The sequence below is a fragment of the Eublepharis macularius genome, chromosome 6 (assembly GCF_028583425.1).
Source record: "Eublepharis macularius isolate TG4126 chromosome 6, MPM_Emac_v1.0, whole genome shotgun sequence".
Classification (NCBI taxonomy): Eukaryota; Metazoa; Chordata; class Lepidosauria; order Squamata; family Eublepharidae; genus Eublepharis; species Eublepharis macularius.
The window spans coordinates 119,682,768-119,701,055 of NC_072795.1; the positions used below are offsets into that span (position 1 = coordinate 119,682,768).

The 18,288-nt window shown below is 41.5% G+C and overlaps 1 protein-coding gene across 2 annotated transcripts in view; it reads left to right on the forward strand.

The window, feature by feature from the left end:
• The window catches only part of RHOBTB1 (Rho related BTB domain containing 1), a 90,763-nt gene that overhangs the window by 38,519 nt on the left and 33,956 nt on the right, over positions 1–18,288 (forward strand). For both annotated transcript variants that reach the window (XM_054983527.1, XM_054983528.1), the window contains exons 3-4: positions 6,760–6,961; positions 8,075–8,178. In XM_054983527.1, coding sequence (XP_054839502.1) covers positions 6,770–6,961; positions 8,075–8,178 — 296 coding nt within the window. In that variant the 5' untranslated portion in view covers positions 6,760–6,769. The remainder of the gene's footprint in view (positions 1–6,759; positions 6,962–8,074; positions 8,179–18,288) is intronic.

Here is an 18,288-nt window from a genome sequence, read left to right on the forward strand (position 1 = left end):
GGCTCCAGTTCTGAAAAACACCAGGCCAACAAAACACTCCACACCCGACAATAGCCCTGCAGAGAAGATTAGCACATCAAGCACCAATCCATATGCAAAAGAACCTCCTCAGGATTCAGTGAAGCCTCCCGCCATTAGCATTCCACACCCTGGGAAACTCTTACAGAATGACTCAGCTCAACCCCACCCCTCCTGAGTAGATACAAATGACCTACATCTTTTCCACACTGTGACACTGAGAGATCTCTGTCTTTTGGTGCTACACCTCTGAAGATGCCAGCCACAGCTGCTGGCGAAACGTCAGGAACTACAATGCCAAGACCACGGCAATACAGCCCGGAAAACCCCCAACAACCATTGACCAAGAAATTGACGATTAGTAAAGGAACAAGACAAGGTTGCCCGTTATCTCCATTGTTGTTCATTTTAGTACTGGAGATCCTGATGATACAAATACGACAAGATGAGGAGATACGAGGAATAAAAATAAAGGACTATTCATATAAGGTTAGAGCATTTGCGGATGACATAATGTTAATTGTAGAAGATCCATTGGAGAACATGCCAAAAGTGATAGATAAGATCAAGGAGTTTGGCGATTTGGCAGGTTTCTTCATTAACAAAAAGAAGTCAAAGATATTATGCAAAAACATGACTAAGCAGAAACAACAATTGTTAATGGAAATAACGGATTGTGAAGTAACTAGTAAGGTGAAATACTTGGGAGTTGAGCTGACTGCAAAAAATATAGATTTGTTCAAGAATAATTATGAAAAATTATGGACTCAGATAGAGAGAGACTTGATCAAATGGAACAGATTGAACTTGTCATGGTTGGGCAGGATTGCAGCAGTTAAGATGAATGTGTTACCAAGAGTAATGTTTTTGCTACAGACAATACCAATCATCAGAGACTCTAAACAATTTGAAAAATGGCAGAGGAAAATATCAGATTTTGTTTGGGCAGGCAAGAAGCCTCGAGTGAAAGTAAAAGTTCTACAAGATGCAAAGGAAAGAGGCGGAATGCAACTGCCCAACCTGAGACTTTATCACGATGCAATCTGCCTAGTTTGGTTAAAAGAGTGGATGACATTAAAGAATAAGAAATTATTAGCCCTAGAAGGATATAAAAAATTTTTTGGATGGCACGCATACCTATGGCATGACAAAGTAAAGGTCAACTCGATGTTCCTGCATCACTTTGTAAGGAGAAGTTTATATACAATCTGGAAGAAGTACAGAATTTACTTACAAGAAGGAACCCCCTTGTGGGTAGTTCCATATGAGGTGATAGATCCGAGAGCTGTTGATAATGAACAACAATGTTTAACATACAAAGATATAACTAAAATTGAAGTATCTAAACTTAGAATAAAGACGCAAGAGGAACTATCACCTAACTATGATTGGTTCCAGTACAGACAGATTAGAGACTTATACAATTCGGACTCTGCAAAAGGGGGCATACGAACAGAGAACTCGGAACTAGAGCAGACCCTTTTTAAAGAAGACAAGAAAAGAATATCCAAGGTATACCAAGTACTGTTGAAATGGTATACTGAGGATGAGATTGTTAAAACACAGATGGTGAAATGGGCTATAAATTTCAATAAAGAAATAACAATGGAGGCATGGGAATACTTGTGGAAAACTACAATGAAGATAACGACATGTATTAATATTAAAGAGAACATTTTCAAAATGATCTATCGTTGGTACATGACACCAAAGAAGATTGCGCTAGGGAACTTGAATACTTCTAATAAATGCTGGAAATGTAAGAAACATGAGGGCTCCCTCTATCATATGTGGTGGTCGTGTGAGGTAGCTAGGCAGTTCTGGGGGGAAATAATAAGAGAAATGAGTGAAATTTTACAGTTTCAAATAAATAAGAACCCAGAACTCCTGCTGCTAAACTTGGGAATGGAGGGAATTCCAGCCCATCATAGGACGTTGATTTTTTATATGACTGCAGCAGCAAGACTTTTGTATGCGCAGAAATGGAAAGTACAAGAAGTGCCAACTATTGAAGATTGGATCTACAAATTGCTGTATATGGCTGAAATGGACAAGATGACAAGAAAACTGAGAGATCTGGACTCAGGGCAGTTTAACACAGACTGGGAGAAGCTGAAACAATATCTGGAGAAGAAATGGGAGGTGGGAGGAAAACTGTGGCAGTTTGAGAACTACTGAAGTATAATAAAAGTATAAAAGAGAGGGGTGACTTTACCGGGGGAGGAAGAGAAATGTGAATGTATAAGCAGTTAGATTAATTGATTGAGATATATATAGATATGTATAGGTTAACTGATAGAACATTGATAGAGAATAATTAATGATAAGGTTTAAACATGAGGATTGAGTAATTAACAATATTTTCTTTCTTTGATAAGATTTATATGCACCAAACTGAATGTACAGAAGAGTTAAATTGATTGATTATGCGAGGAGTTATATAGAATTACCATAAAAAGATGAAATGAGTAATATATAGAGAACAAATCAAATTGTTTGATTTAAATGTGGGAAATTTTTATGGTTTATGATATATAGGTTTATATAGAAATATTTAAAACTGGAAAATGGGATAAATTGTTTATCTAAAGACGTATAGTTTGGGTGTATAATAAGTAAAGGAGTTAAAGATGTACTGCTTAATATAATGGAGAATGTATATCTGTTTTAGACAGAGGAATTTAATAGAAGTAAGGGAAAAGGGACAGAGGGTGGGAAAGCTGTTGGAAGTCAACAAAAGGGGGGGAAAGGGAGGGGGTTAGAAACGAAAAATTAGGGGAAAATTGATTGTAATGTAAAAATAATAATGTTCTAACCCAATAAAAAAATTTTCAAAAAAAAAAAAATCACCCTAATGATGCATGACTCTGGAGAAGCACCATATAAATCTCCTAAATCAGGGGTGGGCAAATTGCAGCCTGCGGGCCACATGCGGCCCGCTACAGAGTTTTTTGTGGCCCGCCAAGACAGTAGAAAAGTGTGATAGGGTACATTTGTCTCATTAAACTGATTCTAAAATTAAATGTGCTTGCAGCTATAGATGATATGAAATTAGCACAATAAAATAAATTGAATAAAACTACCACTATTTTATCTAATTTATATTTATTGATTTTTATGATACAATTTATACCTTTTCTGAAATGCAAAGTTAACTAATGAATGCAATCATTTTAAAAGGTGCGGCCCTCCGCTAACCTCCGCTCCCACAAGGGGGCCCCCGAGCCAAAACAATTGCCCACCCCTGTCCTAAATAAACAATACAGGAGCAGTATTTGCAGGGCAGCTCTCAACCGCCTTTTGCTAATGTAGACTCTGGCTGTTCTGTTTCCACACTTTTCAGACGTCACATTTGTTTTGCCCTCTAATGACTGGTTGCAAATCCCATTAAGCTGCCATCTGCGGAGTGAGGCCACTGGCCTATCAAGCTCAATTTTGTCAGTTCTGAGTGGCAGAGGCTATCCAGTATCTCTGAGCCAAGCTACAAGTGACGCCTGACACAGGTTGGAGACTTGTCAGCTTCCCTCGTGTTTTGATGGGAAATGTAGGCATCCTGGTCTTGCAGCTGTAATGGAGAGCCAAGCTGTAAAACCAGGACGCCTACATTTCCCATCAAAACTTGAGGGAAGCTGACAAGTGTCCAACCTGTGTAAAGCGTCACTTGTAGCTTGGCTCTCAGGCTCTGGTCTTTCACATCCTACTCCCGCCTCCTTTTAACTGGAGATGCTGGTGACCTTCTGTGTACAAACAGATGCTCAAACACGTGTAGGAAGCTGGAAAACCACATCTGGGCACAATCCTGTACAGGATCGTGCCCAGATGTGGTTTTCCAGCTTCCTACACGTGTAGATCAATATGGCAAGATAATGATGCTGTTCCACATTGGACTGGTAGTAAAATATACTATCGATTGGACAGCCCTTAATTTCCCCTTCAGAGCGTGCACAGTTGGTTAGGCAATACTGAGCTCTGCATTGTGGCCCCAGAGTCATGTCAATTTAAATGTAAGCAACGTTGATATTAGTTTACTGTCCATCTGTCATTAAAAATATTCCATACTGAGTCTTAGAAAATGTAATTGATTGGAAAGAGTGAATATTGAGCAACAAAGTAGTACTTAAAAATATTACAAGGATGCTTTTTACACGCATTTAAGAGTTACAGCGGGGCGGGGGGGAAGCAATGATTATACAGTATGAGGCAAAATTACTTACCTCTGTAATTATACCTGTTCCTTAATTCTAAAATTGCTTTTCTATGCAGGAAAATAAAGTGTAAGAATAAGAGGTTTAATTATGTTTTGACAGTTATTGAACATTTCCAGGAAGGCTTCTGTTTAAACAAATCCCGGAATCAGCTTTCTAGAAAATGTGGTGGTGGGTTTGGATTTATTCTGCTTTCTGTCTCTCATTCATACATATTTTAATGACTTTTTTCAGCAGCTGATTGTGATCTGCCCAAAAAACCTGCAGCTCATTCAAATTGAAGGGGACTTTGCACGTTACCTCAGCATCCCTTCTCTCTCCTCTCCCTCTGCATCAGAATAATCTCCTTGCGCATCAGACTGGCATGCTGCTGGAATATGTGTAACTGCAATTTGTGTAACTGCTTGTGCAAGAACAGGTAGCCAAGGGGCAGGGCGGAGGCATTTCTGCAGCGTCAGATTGGCTCCAGTCATAAGCAGGTCTACTCTGAAGTAAGTCCCATTTTAGTCAGTGGAGTTTACTCCTGGGAAAGCATTCCCAGGATCACAGCCATTCTCTCTTCCCACCCTTCAGGTCAGTATACAGGGCTTTGGAGGATATGGGGATCGCAGATGGATTGTTCGACTGCAGCAGCGCCATCTCCACCCAAAGGAAGTGCCTGGATAAGGCCACGGGAGAGGGAGAGACTTGGCAGCCTGAAGACACAGGCTGAATACTATCCTTTACTCCCAAGCCACACAGGAAAATGGAAGTATTCTAGACTAGCTTGAAATTCGATAGCATCTTATTTTGAACAATTCTCCGTCTCCTTTCTGGTAAATCTAAGAACAGATTTTTGCCATTGATTTTGCATAAAGGGCCACATATTTTTCTTCAGTATAATTCATGATTTTTTAAAACATTTTTTAAAACAGTATAATTCATGATTTTTAAAAATGGAACTTCAACCTCCTCCCCCACTTTCTCCACTAACCCTTCCTTTCTGAAATACAAAGCATGCACGTGAGGTTATCTTGCATGTAGCTTAGCAAAAATAAGCTCCAGTGTTTATCAACACCACTTGGTAAAGAGAAAATGTATTTATTTATTGTGGCTAAATAATTTAAGCATGGATATGGTTTGCAGAAGGCATTCAGTAGTGCTCTTGAATTTTGCCTCGAAATTGCCAGTATTATTGTTGTCGGGGGCTGTCCATCTTTTAAAATTAGAGAGAGAGAGAGAACAGGGCAAAGATATACAGAAACTGCTGTTTGCAGCACGGTAGTATATTAGAGTTGCCATGAGGGAATAAAGTATAGATTTATCTTATTGTCATTTCCTGAGGGAAAGGCTGTAGCTTGGTGGCAGAGCCCATGCTTTCAGTGCAAAGATCCCAGGTATGTTCGTTGCCATTTCCAGTTAAAGGATCTCTGAGTTAAATTACAAGAGATGAATTACACGAGGACAAGCACGAAGGGAGTCGCAATTCTAGCTGGGAAGCTGAGTTTTAAAAGCTTTGTCAATTTCCCCTCTCTACAGAGCCAGCAAAGATCACTCCTCAGAGCATTTGTTTATTTCTTCTCCAGAACCTCCAGAAGGCTCTGTCAGTTTCACCTCCCCTTCTGGGAGGCAAAGAGGAAATAAACCCTCTGAGGAGTGATCTTAGGTGGCTCTGTAGAGAGGGGAAATTGACAAAGCCTTCCGATTTGTTTTTTAAAACTAAGCTTCCCGGCTAGCATCGCAACTCCCTTCACATGAGCATCCTTGTGTAATTCGTCTCTTGTAGTTTAGCTCTTAAATTGCAGGTGCTGGTAAATACCTTTCTCTGCCTTACACTCTGTGTGGACCATACTGAGCTAGATGGGCTGGCAGTCTGACTTAAGCATAAAGCAGCTTCATGTGTTTGCGCATACTTTAAAAGTGAACAGTCTCTGATTAAAATGGGCCAGATGTATTAGATCAGTTAGGTTTCTTGATCTCGATCAGGCTAGTTTTCTGTTCCACAAATCTGGCTGACTCTAGCGTTCAACAGTGTTGTTCTTGTCCCTGCCTCTCTCCTCACCTCCTTGTGATTTGAAACTTGTTTGGTTTTGTAACTTTGTAAAACCAAACACAAACAGTATGTTAATAAAGGTGCATTGAAGAGCACCTCACCCATTTTGTTTGCCTTGGGGAATGGAATGCGGGTGTAGCAGGAGCGTAGCCATGGCAGACAGGAGTGTCTCATAAAGTGTGAATCAGCCATATGGATAAAGCTACTACCATCTAGTCCTGCCAGCAACCCTGGCTCCACCATGCCTTATCTCCTTTAAGCGAGCTGTGTTTACAGAAAACCAAACAGAAAATAACACACTAGTGGGAAGGAAGGGAAGTATTCAAGGTCAAAACAACTGTGTTTGGGTTTGACTAACCAAGTGGGGTATATATATTAGCCCTCAGCTGTCATGCTGTTCAGTCTGAGTTTCATCCTTGCCTTTGAGCAAATTGAACGAGCAGCAAGCACCCCATTTTAAAGAGCAGGAACCTCTGAGAAACCCATGCAATTGTCTTGTTGCAGTCTCTGGTAGATGGATGCTGACATGGACTACGAAAGACCTAACGTCGAAACCATCAAATGTGTGGTTGTCGGGGATAATGCGGTGGGCAAGACGCGCTTGATCTGTGCAAGAGCATGCAACACCACCCTGACCCAGTACCAGCTGCTAGCAACTCATGTACCTACTGTCTGGGCAATTGATCAATACCGGGTTTGCCAAGAGGTATGTGTCAATCAATATGTTCATTCGGAAACAATAGATTTGCTTTAGTGGGTAAGTTTGGATGTGCAAAAGCCAGGAAAAGACTAATTTGAAATGGACCAATGAACTAGTCTTTCCATCAGTGTTTATAGAACATAGAGATCGTTGGACTGCTTCATCCCAAAGGGATATCTCAACATTTTTTCAGTATCCGCATTCTCTTGGATACTTTTCTTAAAGTTTTGTGTGTGTTCCATGTGGTAGCTTTATGTCTGAATGTATTTTTCTTGCAAGTTTTTTTTAACCTTTCTCGGGTTAATTTTTAAACAACTATTTGTTTGGCTATAGGACACTGTTTGGCTATGCCTCAGTACAATGTGGGAATGCCCATTTTGATTCATTATCCTCTTCCCCTGCCTTCCAGCTCCTAGTCTCAGTGAGTGGCCAGATGCAATAAAAGCAAAATAGGCTGTAGTTTCAAGTAGTTGTGCAGAAGGGAAAATTTCAGCAGATGAAACAGGTCATGTCACAGTGCTGCAGAGAAGCCACAGCTGTCTGAATTTCCTCTTCTATCAGGAGTCCTCTGGTATCTGGTCATCCTTGTTGGTGGCATTCTTAACGAAACACATGCTAAGCCATTTTTGTCCAAACCTTTGAGTTCACCCTGTATCTACATATGGTCCACAAGTCAAATTATATGGTTCCACTATTATATTGGATCTTCCCTGTGTTATACAAATATGCCTGCATTGCAAAGTAAATGCGGTCAGTTCAAGGCATGTAATATACGTTGTGCCAAAACCATGGCTTGGGCAAAGTGTAGTTTAGGTCCCAGACCACAATTTGAACTTCAAATGTACTTCAAAAAAAGTTAACCTGACTGTCTGGCTTTGCGTTCCGTCCTCTTGGCATTCCACTTCGTAAGTTCATTCCTATCTCCATGGTACAGCAGCATCTGAAGATGGTGGTCATATAACTATGGTTTTTCAATTCAAGCATTGCACCAAGCCACAGTTTTTAAAATGTCTGAATTCAGTCTTTGATTATGTCTTAAGAGTTGATCACAATTTCCAGGATTTTTCCCCCCCATGTAACTGTACTTGCATTTTACTAGTAAAGATGTGCCTGTTTCAGGTCCTTGAACGTTCTCGTGATGTTGTTGATGAAGTGAGTGTTTCTCTCAGGCTGTGGGACACATTTGGCGATCACCACAAAGACAGACGTTTTGCTTATGGGAGGTAAGTGGGAGTTAACCAAACTTTTTTTGAGGGTGGTATCAAAAGTAGTTGGGAAAGAATTGCAACTTTTGAAGCGTGGAATGGGAGGTGTGAAATTGATCAGGATACTTGTATTTTCAAAAAACAACATCTGTCAAAGGATTATAAATATTTATGGACTTGAAGAGAATATAGCTCTGCCAAACTGCATATACTTGATTGAAACATTAAAGATTTTGTGCAAAAGTTTTGAAATACTTTGTTTTGAAGAGCATCTGCAAAAATGTTTTAAAAAGTAACTGGAGCTGTGTTTCTTACTTGAATGGAAGTGATAAAGGATAATCTCTTTGCTTATTGCTGAGGCACCAACAACCATATTTACAGAGGAAGTGAAACATAGCCAACCCAGAATCTCCATGACATAGAATGTATCCTGTATTACAATACAGTGACCATTTCCTTCAGGCTCTTCATAGTTGCTCACTGCTATGATTAATTGAGAATCATGTTCATTTGGGAAGGGGATGTAGAATGTCTGTAGTCTTGTTTTAGTGTCTTCAGCATGAGCCAGAAGAGTACATGACATATGTAGGATTGTACCCTGATTGAAGTCAATTAAAATCAATGAAAGTACTCCATTTAAGCTTAAATGGGGAGGGGCTGATTGACAAGCGAAAGTCCAACGTCCCCTCTAGAGCTCTGGAACCAGTAATACAGTTCTTTGAGTCCTGGCCTCTGTTGGAAGGCTTACTTTCATTAGCTAGCTTTTATTGGTGTTACTTCCTTTAGTATATAAATTACTAGCTTGATACTCGTGCTTCACTATGATATTTAACTACTTTAAATCCAGTTATAATACTTATGGGTATGTAACATTTTTTGGTTTTGTTTTTTTGTTTGTTTGACTTGGCAACCCTAGTGAACTTTTAGGGGAAGACTGGGAGGTGCATTTTACCTCAGGACACATTCAGTGACTCCCAATAGCAACTGCATACTGTGCAGAATGTTGTGGGGTGAGGACCAATCTGGCCACATATGCAAATGACCTCTGTATTCCAACTGTCTCTTGGGGGGGATGAGGTGTGGGGATGAGGTGTGGAATGTTGTGAGCCCCAACCAGCTGGCATATGCAAGTGATCTTGAAAGGCTGGCCCAATCAGAGAAGAGTGGCCGAGCTGGTAGTGGGCAGGGGCACAAGCAGGCAACAGCCTGCCAGCCACACAGGGAAGCTGTATCCCTTTGGAAAATACATTTTACCCCTTTTGACCCCCTTAGGGGATGCATTTCTTAAAATCCCTTCTTAATGGGTGTTTACATCATGAAAGGAATGTTCTCCCCAAAATTCATGTTTCTAGGTCCAGTCAGTCTGGACACTTGTCTTTATATATATAGATTTTGGTCTAATATGCTGCAACTTGAACAATGTTCCCATGAGCAGCCATCTGCAATAGTTTAAAGTACAACAGGATGGTGGTGGTTTAACTTGCAGGTAACACTTTTTGTTGTAAACTCAGCTAGGAGGATGAGGGACATAACATTGGTAACAGCCGGTGACCCACAGGATTAACTGAACATTGTATCTTTCCTTAAAAATGTGTGTTTTTGCAGGTGAAATGCTCTTTCCTTCAAGGTTCAGATAAAATGTTTGTCTCTTTAAATATATTTGCATTTACCTATACATTCAGCCTTCACCTTAATACCCGCCCCCCTCAACCAGTCCTTGAATATTTTAAAAAGCAAAACGACCCACAAGCATAGGAGAAAAGAATTTTTTGGGTGACAACACAGATACTAGCCAGTAGATGCCCTTCACAATTGGTTTTTTTGCCTGGAAACGTGCAGAAATGTTTTTTTTTAAAGCTCACTTGACATAAAACTGGATCTGTGTTTTCAGGACAGGGAAAGTACTTTGAGATCGCCTCCACAACACTTTAAAATCTTAACATCTGTTTCTGGCTGTTCTCTGGGGATGAAGCAAGAAATAATCAGCAGCTAAGGCCTATGGTACAGCTGTCACACAGAGGCAACCAAAAGGAGCTTTCACATGGCAGTGCTTACTGAATGACTATTGTTTCCAAGGTTATTACCATGTGCACCAGTCCAATTGTAAGCTCCACAGGGTCTGTGGGGAGCCATGACAAGGAGAAGCAGTGGCTCAGTGGTACAGCATCTGCTTTACCCTGAGTAGGTGTCAGGTTCAGTCCCTATCATCTCCAGCGAAGAGAGATCCAGTAGTAGAGGATGTGAAAGACCTCTAGGCTGAGAGTTGTTGCAAGTCAGAGTAAACAGTACTGACCTTGATAGACCAATGATCTGACTTGGTAGTGGCTTCACGTGAGTTTATGGGCACACTGAGGCATTTAGTACAGGTTACAAATGTTAGGAACTCTTCATGGGAGCTTTAATGTATGAAGTTATTAGGAAAGGGATTGAAAACAAATCAGCCGGTATCATAATGCCTCTGTATAAATCGATGGTGAGGCCTCATTTGGAGTACTGTGTACAGTTCTGGTCGCCACACCTTAAAAAAGATATCATAGCACTGGAAAAAGTACAGAGAAGGGCAACTAAAATGATTAAAGGGTTGGAACACTTTCCCTATGAGGAAAGATTGAGGCGCTTGGGGCTCTTTAGCCTGGAGAAAAGACGACTGAGGGGAGACATGATAGAGGTTTACAAGATAATGCACGGGTTAGAGAAGGTAGAGAAAGATGTGTTTTTCTCCCTTTCTCACAATACAAGAACTCGTGGGCACTCTATGAAATTATTGAGCAGTCGGGTTAGAACAGATAGAAGAAAATACTACTTTACACAAAGGGTGATAAACACATGGAATTCGTTGCCACAGGAGGTGGTGGCAGCTACAAGCATTGCCAGCTTCAAGAGGGGACTGGACAAATATATGGAGCAGAGGTCCACCAGTGGCTATTAGCCACAGGAGATAGATGGTATTCTCTTTGTGGGGAGGTGGTGCTCTGTTGTCTTGGTGCTGGAAGGAAGGCAGTGGGAGGGCATCTGGTGTCCTGGCCTCACTGACAGTCCTTTAGATGGCACTGGATTTCTAGCCACTGTGTGTGACAGAATGTTGGACTGGATGGGCCACTGGCCTGATCCAACATGGCTTTGCTTATGTTCTTATGTTCTTAAGTAACTGAGAAGTTGTCGTTGAGAAATAGATTGCTGGCAAATGAGCAACTAGGACCGTGCGCTCGGGATCCAGGGAAAAAATCAGGATTTTTGCCAGTCTGGCTAAATCTGTTTTTTATTACTCAAATTGGAGAATTCCGGATATGATCCAGGAATCCAGATCCAGACTCCCAGGTAAATGCAGGAAATGTGGTTTCAGCCTTGGCCTGCTTCTTCCTGGGCTTCTTGCACTTTTTTCCAAGAGAAGAGGAGGGAGGGGGAGTGAGTGGCCAATCCGTGCAGGAGCGCTCCTTGGCTGCTTCCACACACATTGGATAATCCACTTTCAATACTCTTTAGTGAACATTTGAAACTGATTTTCCATGTGTGGAACAAAAAATCCACTTCCAAAGGATTGCGAAAGTGCATTGAAAGTGCATTATTCAACGTGTGTGGAAATGGCCCTTGTCTGCCTGGCTTCTCTGAGTGACACTGGTTCAGTTGGGCTAAGTTGCAAGCCTGGGTTTCCCTGCCCTGGTTCAGTTTGGTTTGGGTTGAGTTCTCTGTTTTAACATGATTCTGTGGTTTGATGTTGGTCCCCGAGATTCACTTTGGTTCTGTTGGGCTTCCACTTGCCCTCGTGTGTTTCTGCCTGAGAGTCTGCTTGGAAATATTTCCTGCATAGGAAACGATGGAGAGTGTCTGGGGATAGAATTGGCCCACGGGGTCCAGTCTTCCTGAAACTTGGGGGTTCTTTAGGGGACAGTAGGTTCCCTGCAAATCTGATGGAGTTTGCTTGGAAAATGCCCCCCAGTCCCCTAGATAGCTCCCCAGATAGTTTTCCCCATAGGGAATAATGACCGAATAAATCCAGAGCTCTGTCTTAAACAGATAGAGAATCTTTCCCAGATTTCAGGAATCCCAGATTTGGGAGGGGGTTCCCTGAAACCCAGAACTGGATTTTCCAGATTGTGTGTGCGCATTCATGCATGCGTGCACGCACGCACACACACACACCCTATGAGCAGCAGCAGGATCTGTAGCAAAAGCATGGTCCCGGGGCTTAGGAGTGAAAATGGTTTCTAGCAAAATAAGAGGTTCGGTGTGCCAAGCTTTGGAAATTGGGCTTCTCTATCTGTTATATGGGTCCCTTTTGCTATGAAGGAGAGAGCCTTATGAGAAGGGACTGGTTCATCAACCCTTGTCTTGGCAGTAGGTTTTTGAAGGGCAGTCAAAATCCTAAGAACTAGGAGCCAGAGGACTGGACTCTAATCTGGAGAACCAGGTTTGATTTCCCACTCTTCCACTTGAAGCCAGCTGGGTGACCTTGGGTCAGTCACAGCTCTCTGGAGCTCTCTCAGCCCCACCCACCTCACAGGGTGATTGTGGTGGGGGATAATGACATACTTTGTAAACCGCTCTGAGTGGGTGTTAAGTCATCCTGAAGGGTGGTATATAAATCGAATGTTGTTGTTATTATTATTATAATCAAATCATCCAGTGAAGAGTTTTAAAGCACATTCTTGCACTTAAATATACCACGCAAAGGCTATGATATTTCTTAGTTACTCGGGAGTCAGCGAGTTTCAAATTTGCTGAATCCTGATTAAGCAGAAATAGCCGCGTCTATGTTTACTTTTTGACTCCCCCGTTGAAGTGCCCTGATTGTATATATTAACATAAATTCTGTCGCTGAGCTGATTAGGAGGCAAAATCTCGCATGTTCCAATATTCACTGATAGAAGGGAAGAGTACCAATATATTTTGGTCCTGATTCTACAAAGGCCATGCATAATTGGGAACTAGTAGAATAAAGTTCTTTACCTGTGTAGTTATTGGTAGGTTTGGATTTTTATTGTAAGGCTATGTAAGCACAGTTTGTTCAAAGGTAGCTTCCTCCCCTCCCAACCCCTCAGAACTGGAAAATTGTAATGTAGTTAACCTTAAACATTTCATATCTCCCATCTTGCAAATTGAGTTTATTTGCAAATTTGGAACAGTGGTTCCCCTGCCCCACGCCCCCAGGGCTTAATAGGGACATTGGATTCTTCCCTCACTACAGATGCTGATTTTTTTGCTTTTTGCACCCCAACTCTGTCAAGCTAATTACAGTATTATTATACCTTCCATTATTCCTTTAAATACCCCTCCCACTTTATGGCTGGGGAAAACCCTACATCCACTTCTAAATGTATCTGAAGAAGGGAGCTTTTACTTTCGAAAGCTCATACCCTGGAAATCTAGTTGGTCTTTAAGGTGCTACTGGACCTGAATCTTGCTCATCTCCCAAGTGACTTTCATTATTATTTCAAAACTCTGATATAAAAAAAAATAACCAGAATAGAACAGCTATTGTATCTGCTGTTTTATGCAACACAATTCTGCATAAAGCAGCAGATTCAAGGCAAGGCAGGGAGACTCAAGGCAAGGCAATTGGCAAAGCAGAACAAAGTTTATTAGGATGGACACCTGATACAGACCAGCTTGGCTATTTCAGTTTCAGCCTTTATAAAATTTAGTATGATAATGAGCATCATCAGTTTACATGTCGCAATGTCATAAGTTTTAAGTCACTAAAGGATATCAGGAGTAACTAACAATACAACAGCTGCAGGTTACATAATACATATCAGTATTGGTCAAGCAGAAGAACAGAACGTGTGTAGATGTCTTAGATGAGAGATATGGCAAGGCTGGGTATGTTCAAGAGTGGACTGTCCCTTCTAGGAAGAGGCGATCAGGCACAGTACAGGTGTCACACACTAAGCAGAGAACAAACTTGGTCAGCAGAAGCATGTAACCCAAAAGGTCAGAGAAGGGGGAAGCGAGTTCCTCCTGGGCTCATCACAAGGGCAGTATTAAATACCATAAAAGGGATATTCAACATCCCCAACAGTTTTCAAAAGCAAGCAACTAATAAGATCATATTGGCAATGTTAATTATCATAAGGATAGACTAGATAAACTGCATAATTCGGTGTTACTTTACAATTTAGTATGTTAATATTTGCTTGCTTAATGTTTTTAGAGATTGAAATATTAACAGACCAGCTTTTAAGTAATACACCACAGCAGTATATATATATCCATTTCTCAAGAGAGATGCACACATACTATGGACAGCAGTGCAGAGTCAAGGTTGCAGACCAGACTGGCCTCCTCTCAGCTGGGCTTCCAAGCGCATAGTCTGTCCAGGGTTTGCCAGGCAGGGCTTTTTTTCAGCAGGAATGCGGTGGAACGGAGTTCCGGAACCTCTTGAAGATGGTCACATGGCTGGTGGCCGCCGCTCAGTGGCGCGGAGGGCAATCTCAACTCCCCTCTGTCTGGAGATCAGGGGGCGGGGCCACCAGCCATGTGACCATTTTCTCCGAGGGCAACCCACTGAGTTCCACCACCTCTTTTCCCAGAAAAAAAGCCCTGTTGCCAGGTAATCATCACTTTGATTTTTTTCAGGCAGCTGCTCCTGCATTGAATGGGGAAAGCTTCCATTCAGACTTTTCCCCCTTGCCCAGGAAAAGATCCTCTCTGTGTTTTTTTGTTTTCTGTCTTTTAAAGCGGAATAATAACAGTCTTTGGAATCGTTCTGGTAATTTGTTTGAAATTGTCTTCAGTGGTGATTAGTAAATACTGATTAATTTTTAGAACATGGTAATTTTATCCTGTAGGGTTCAGCTCTGTTATTTGTCTTCGTACAAAAAAAATAGTCTAAGGATTGGCCAAGAAAAAAATGCTTTTATTAGGCGGAATTCCAGTGGGATAGCATGTTAGTGTGGTACAGCCAAAACAGAGACTTGAGTCTTCCTCTTATAACAGGCACTTCCATTCCCAGAAGGAGAGGAGGTTTTTCCCTTTCATCACAGTTCCCCACTTTGTTCCATGAAATTCCTGGGAGTACACTGATCTACAGGGGGATATTTTCAGGAGGCAGGAAAGGTAGTATTTATACAGCACAATTTTGTATACTCTGCATAGGATCCGGAGTAGTTCGGGTTGTATGCGGTCCAAGTGAAATTGTGCTGCAGAAATGCTGTCTTTCCTTCCCCCACCCCTTGAAGAGCCTTGTGCCACCTAGAGTTGACAACCTCAGGGTGCTAGATCCAGAGGAGTTAGTCATGTTAGTCTGTAGTGGCAACATAGTAAAGAGTCCAGTAGCGCCTTTAAGACTAACCAACTTCATTGTAGCATAAGCTTTCAAGAGCATCTGATGAACAGAGCTGTGGCTCTTGAAAGCTTATGCTACAATAAAGTTGGTTAGTCTTAAAGGTGCTACTGGATTCTTTACTATTTTGCAACCTCAGAGTGGGGCATGGAGTTTTGGAGGGCAGACTGTATGGCACCACAACCCCATTGAGCTCACGTTCCTCCCTGAACTCTGCCTCCTCTAGGCTGCTCCCTCAGATCTCCAGGAATTTCCCAAGCCACAGCTGGTAATCCTAGTGGTACTTCAAAAATGAAATAATTTATAGTGGCATAAACCAGAGCTCTCTTCATCTGATACACCTGGATTTTGGCTCATGAATCAGGCTGTGGCTCATCAAAGCTTATGCCATAACAAGTATGTAGTTTTTAAGGGTGCCGAAAGACTCCACTGCTTTTACTGGGCAGTCTATGAATAGGTTCAGGGACATTGTCCTGTGCCCTATATACTGCATGCTTAGTATACAGTATACACAGTATCCTGTTTTCATGGGACAATTACGTTGTTTTGACTATTTAACATTCTTAGAAAGTAAAACAACTGATGAGTCAGCTTCTCTAAAACAAAGAAACTAAGCTTTATTCAACTGAGGTTTTTTTCAAGAGTTACATACCTACAGTCTGACACATGAATGGTTGCTGTCTGGCTTGACTCTTTGGCAAGAAATGTTAGTGGGCAGAGTTAGTCAGTTAGCCTTTATTGACATCAGTCGACACACAATACACACAATACAAAAAGCATAGAAAAACAAGGTTATTTCTGGAACCACTCCTGATGGAGTTTTATAGCCGTATAGAGAAACATTGCTACTTTTCTAGGTGGTTTTAGGCAGGGAGTCATTCAGAAGGCAATAGACCTTTAAGGAATCTGGGAGGACCCTCATGGTAACAGAGTCAGGAATTGTACATTTCCCCCTCATCACACTTAAGCAGTGAACGTTATATAAAGGAGACTGAGGTCTCCACAGCCCTCAGTTCTGTACCCAACAGCTGGACTCCTCGACTGAATCCCTCTCAAAGAACAAGAGTTACAGATAAGCAGCTTGTGTTTTCTTCTTCCGCACTGTCATATGTATGGAAGAAAAGATCTGTGAACATAGCTCACGATCCTGCAGCTCTCAAGGAGCAAAAGCTCTACACCCTCACTCAAGTTTGTACAAAAACTTCCACGGGCTTTTTAAAAAAAAACCTGAGTATGCAACCTTAGCCTTCATCCCTCCGTGTGAGATCAACCATCAGGATGACTCCAGGATGTGGACATGAATCTCTCAATCTGTAGCTTGAAGGTGATGAAAATATTTGGGATATTCATGGGCAGTTAGAAAAGAACAAGCGGGCTTCCTCATTCCTTTACGTGGTACCTGTCGGGATAGTCAGGTCGCGAAAAGGTCTTCTCTTGGCTTGGCTTGCAAGGATTTCCAGACAATTACCCATTTATTACTGTCCTTCAGAATTTAAATGAGGACAACTGGTATACTGGCTTCAATTTGTAAGTCATCACAGAAGTGTGCGCACTCTTTGTGTGTAGATACAAAAATCCATCGCTTCTAGTTTTGTATTTGTCTTTCCATGAGGCTGGATTTGGAAACAGATTTCTAGATACTCTAGATACTCAACCTAATGCTGTGAGAGGAAGTAGAAAAAATTTGTTATTTTAACTACCAGTAAAGAAATTTATTTAGCTAAGGTTTAATTAATTTACTGTAGGTAAGAAGTATACTAAAACGTATTAGACGTGTGTGCGATTGCTAGGAATTAATTTAATTTCAGCTTTGTGTTTACTTTTCTGATGAGGATATATGGTCTCTAAATCATTTAAGGTGTAATAATTTATTTGGCAACTTGAATGTGAGCTGCAGACTAAATTCTGCCTGTTCATAGCAAACAGAACACCTGATTTTGCCCATTCATAGGAACATGTGGAGGGACCACCCCACTGCAACAGAGAGAGCAACATTCAAAAGCCTGTGGGTAAAGAAATGTTCCTTCATTTTTTCTGTGTACATTGTACCATCAGCCATGGGCGTACTTTAACTCGCATCTTCCATAGTACATCAGACACCTGGTAGAGTATTTTGTAGCCCAGATAATCTTGAAGGTTCAAGCAGGCAACAACAAAACATGTACAATAGCAGGTTTTTAAAAGGATCAAGCGTTATCCTGCTACACCTTACCTCTGTATGATTTTGGAGTCCTAAAATGGTATTGTTAAGACTGATATACTTAATGAGTTATATGAGGAATAATAGAACAAGCACATTCACAGGTGGGAGATGAACATCCAAAGGGGGAGAATGAAGAGGATGGGAGGAGTGCTCGTCCCTTCCAAGCATTTTTTTGTCTCCAGCTGGAGACCAGAAGAAAACCCAGCTGAGGAAAAATGGTTGGGGGACTTCAGGGGAGAATCAGCAGGTAGAGAATGGTTAAATATCCCCCCTTCTTTCTTATAAATGGCCCATCTATATTTATTACTTCATTTGCACTTTGCCTTTCTCCCCAGTGAGGACCCAAAGCAGCTTACATCATTCTCCGCTCCTCCATTTTATCCTCACACAACTATCCTGAGGTAGGGTAGGCTGAGGCTGAGAGGGCGTGTGATGGAAGGAAGCAGGGAAGGTGCCTTTCTTTGTTGGAAAACTCCCTTGGGTGAAGAGTTCCTTGGAAAGAACCTGGTAGCTTTTTAAATAGGTGGTATAGACAGCATAAAGACTCTCTAATCTCCAAGAAGGAAGGCAGGAATTATAGTGAAGTCTTCTAATCCTTTAAGGTCCAGACACGTATTGGGCTACGTTCTGTATTCCTCCTGAG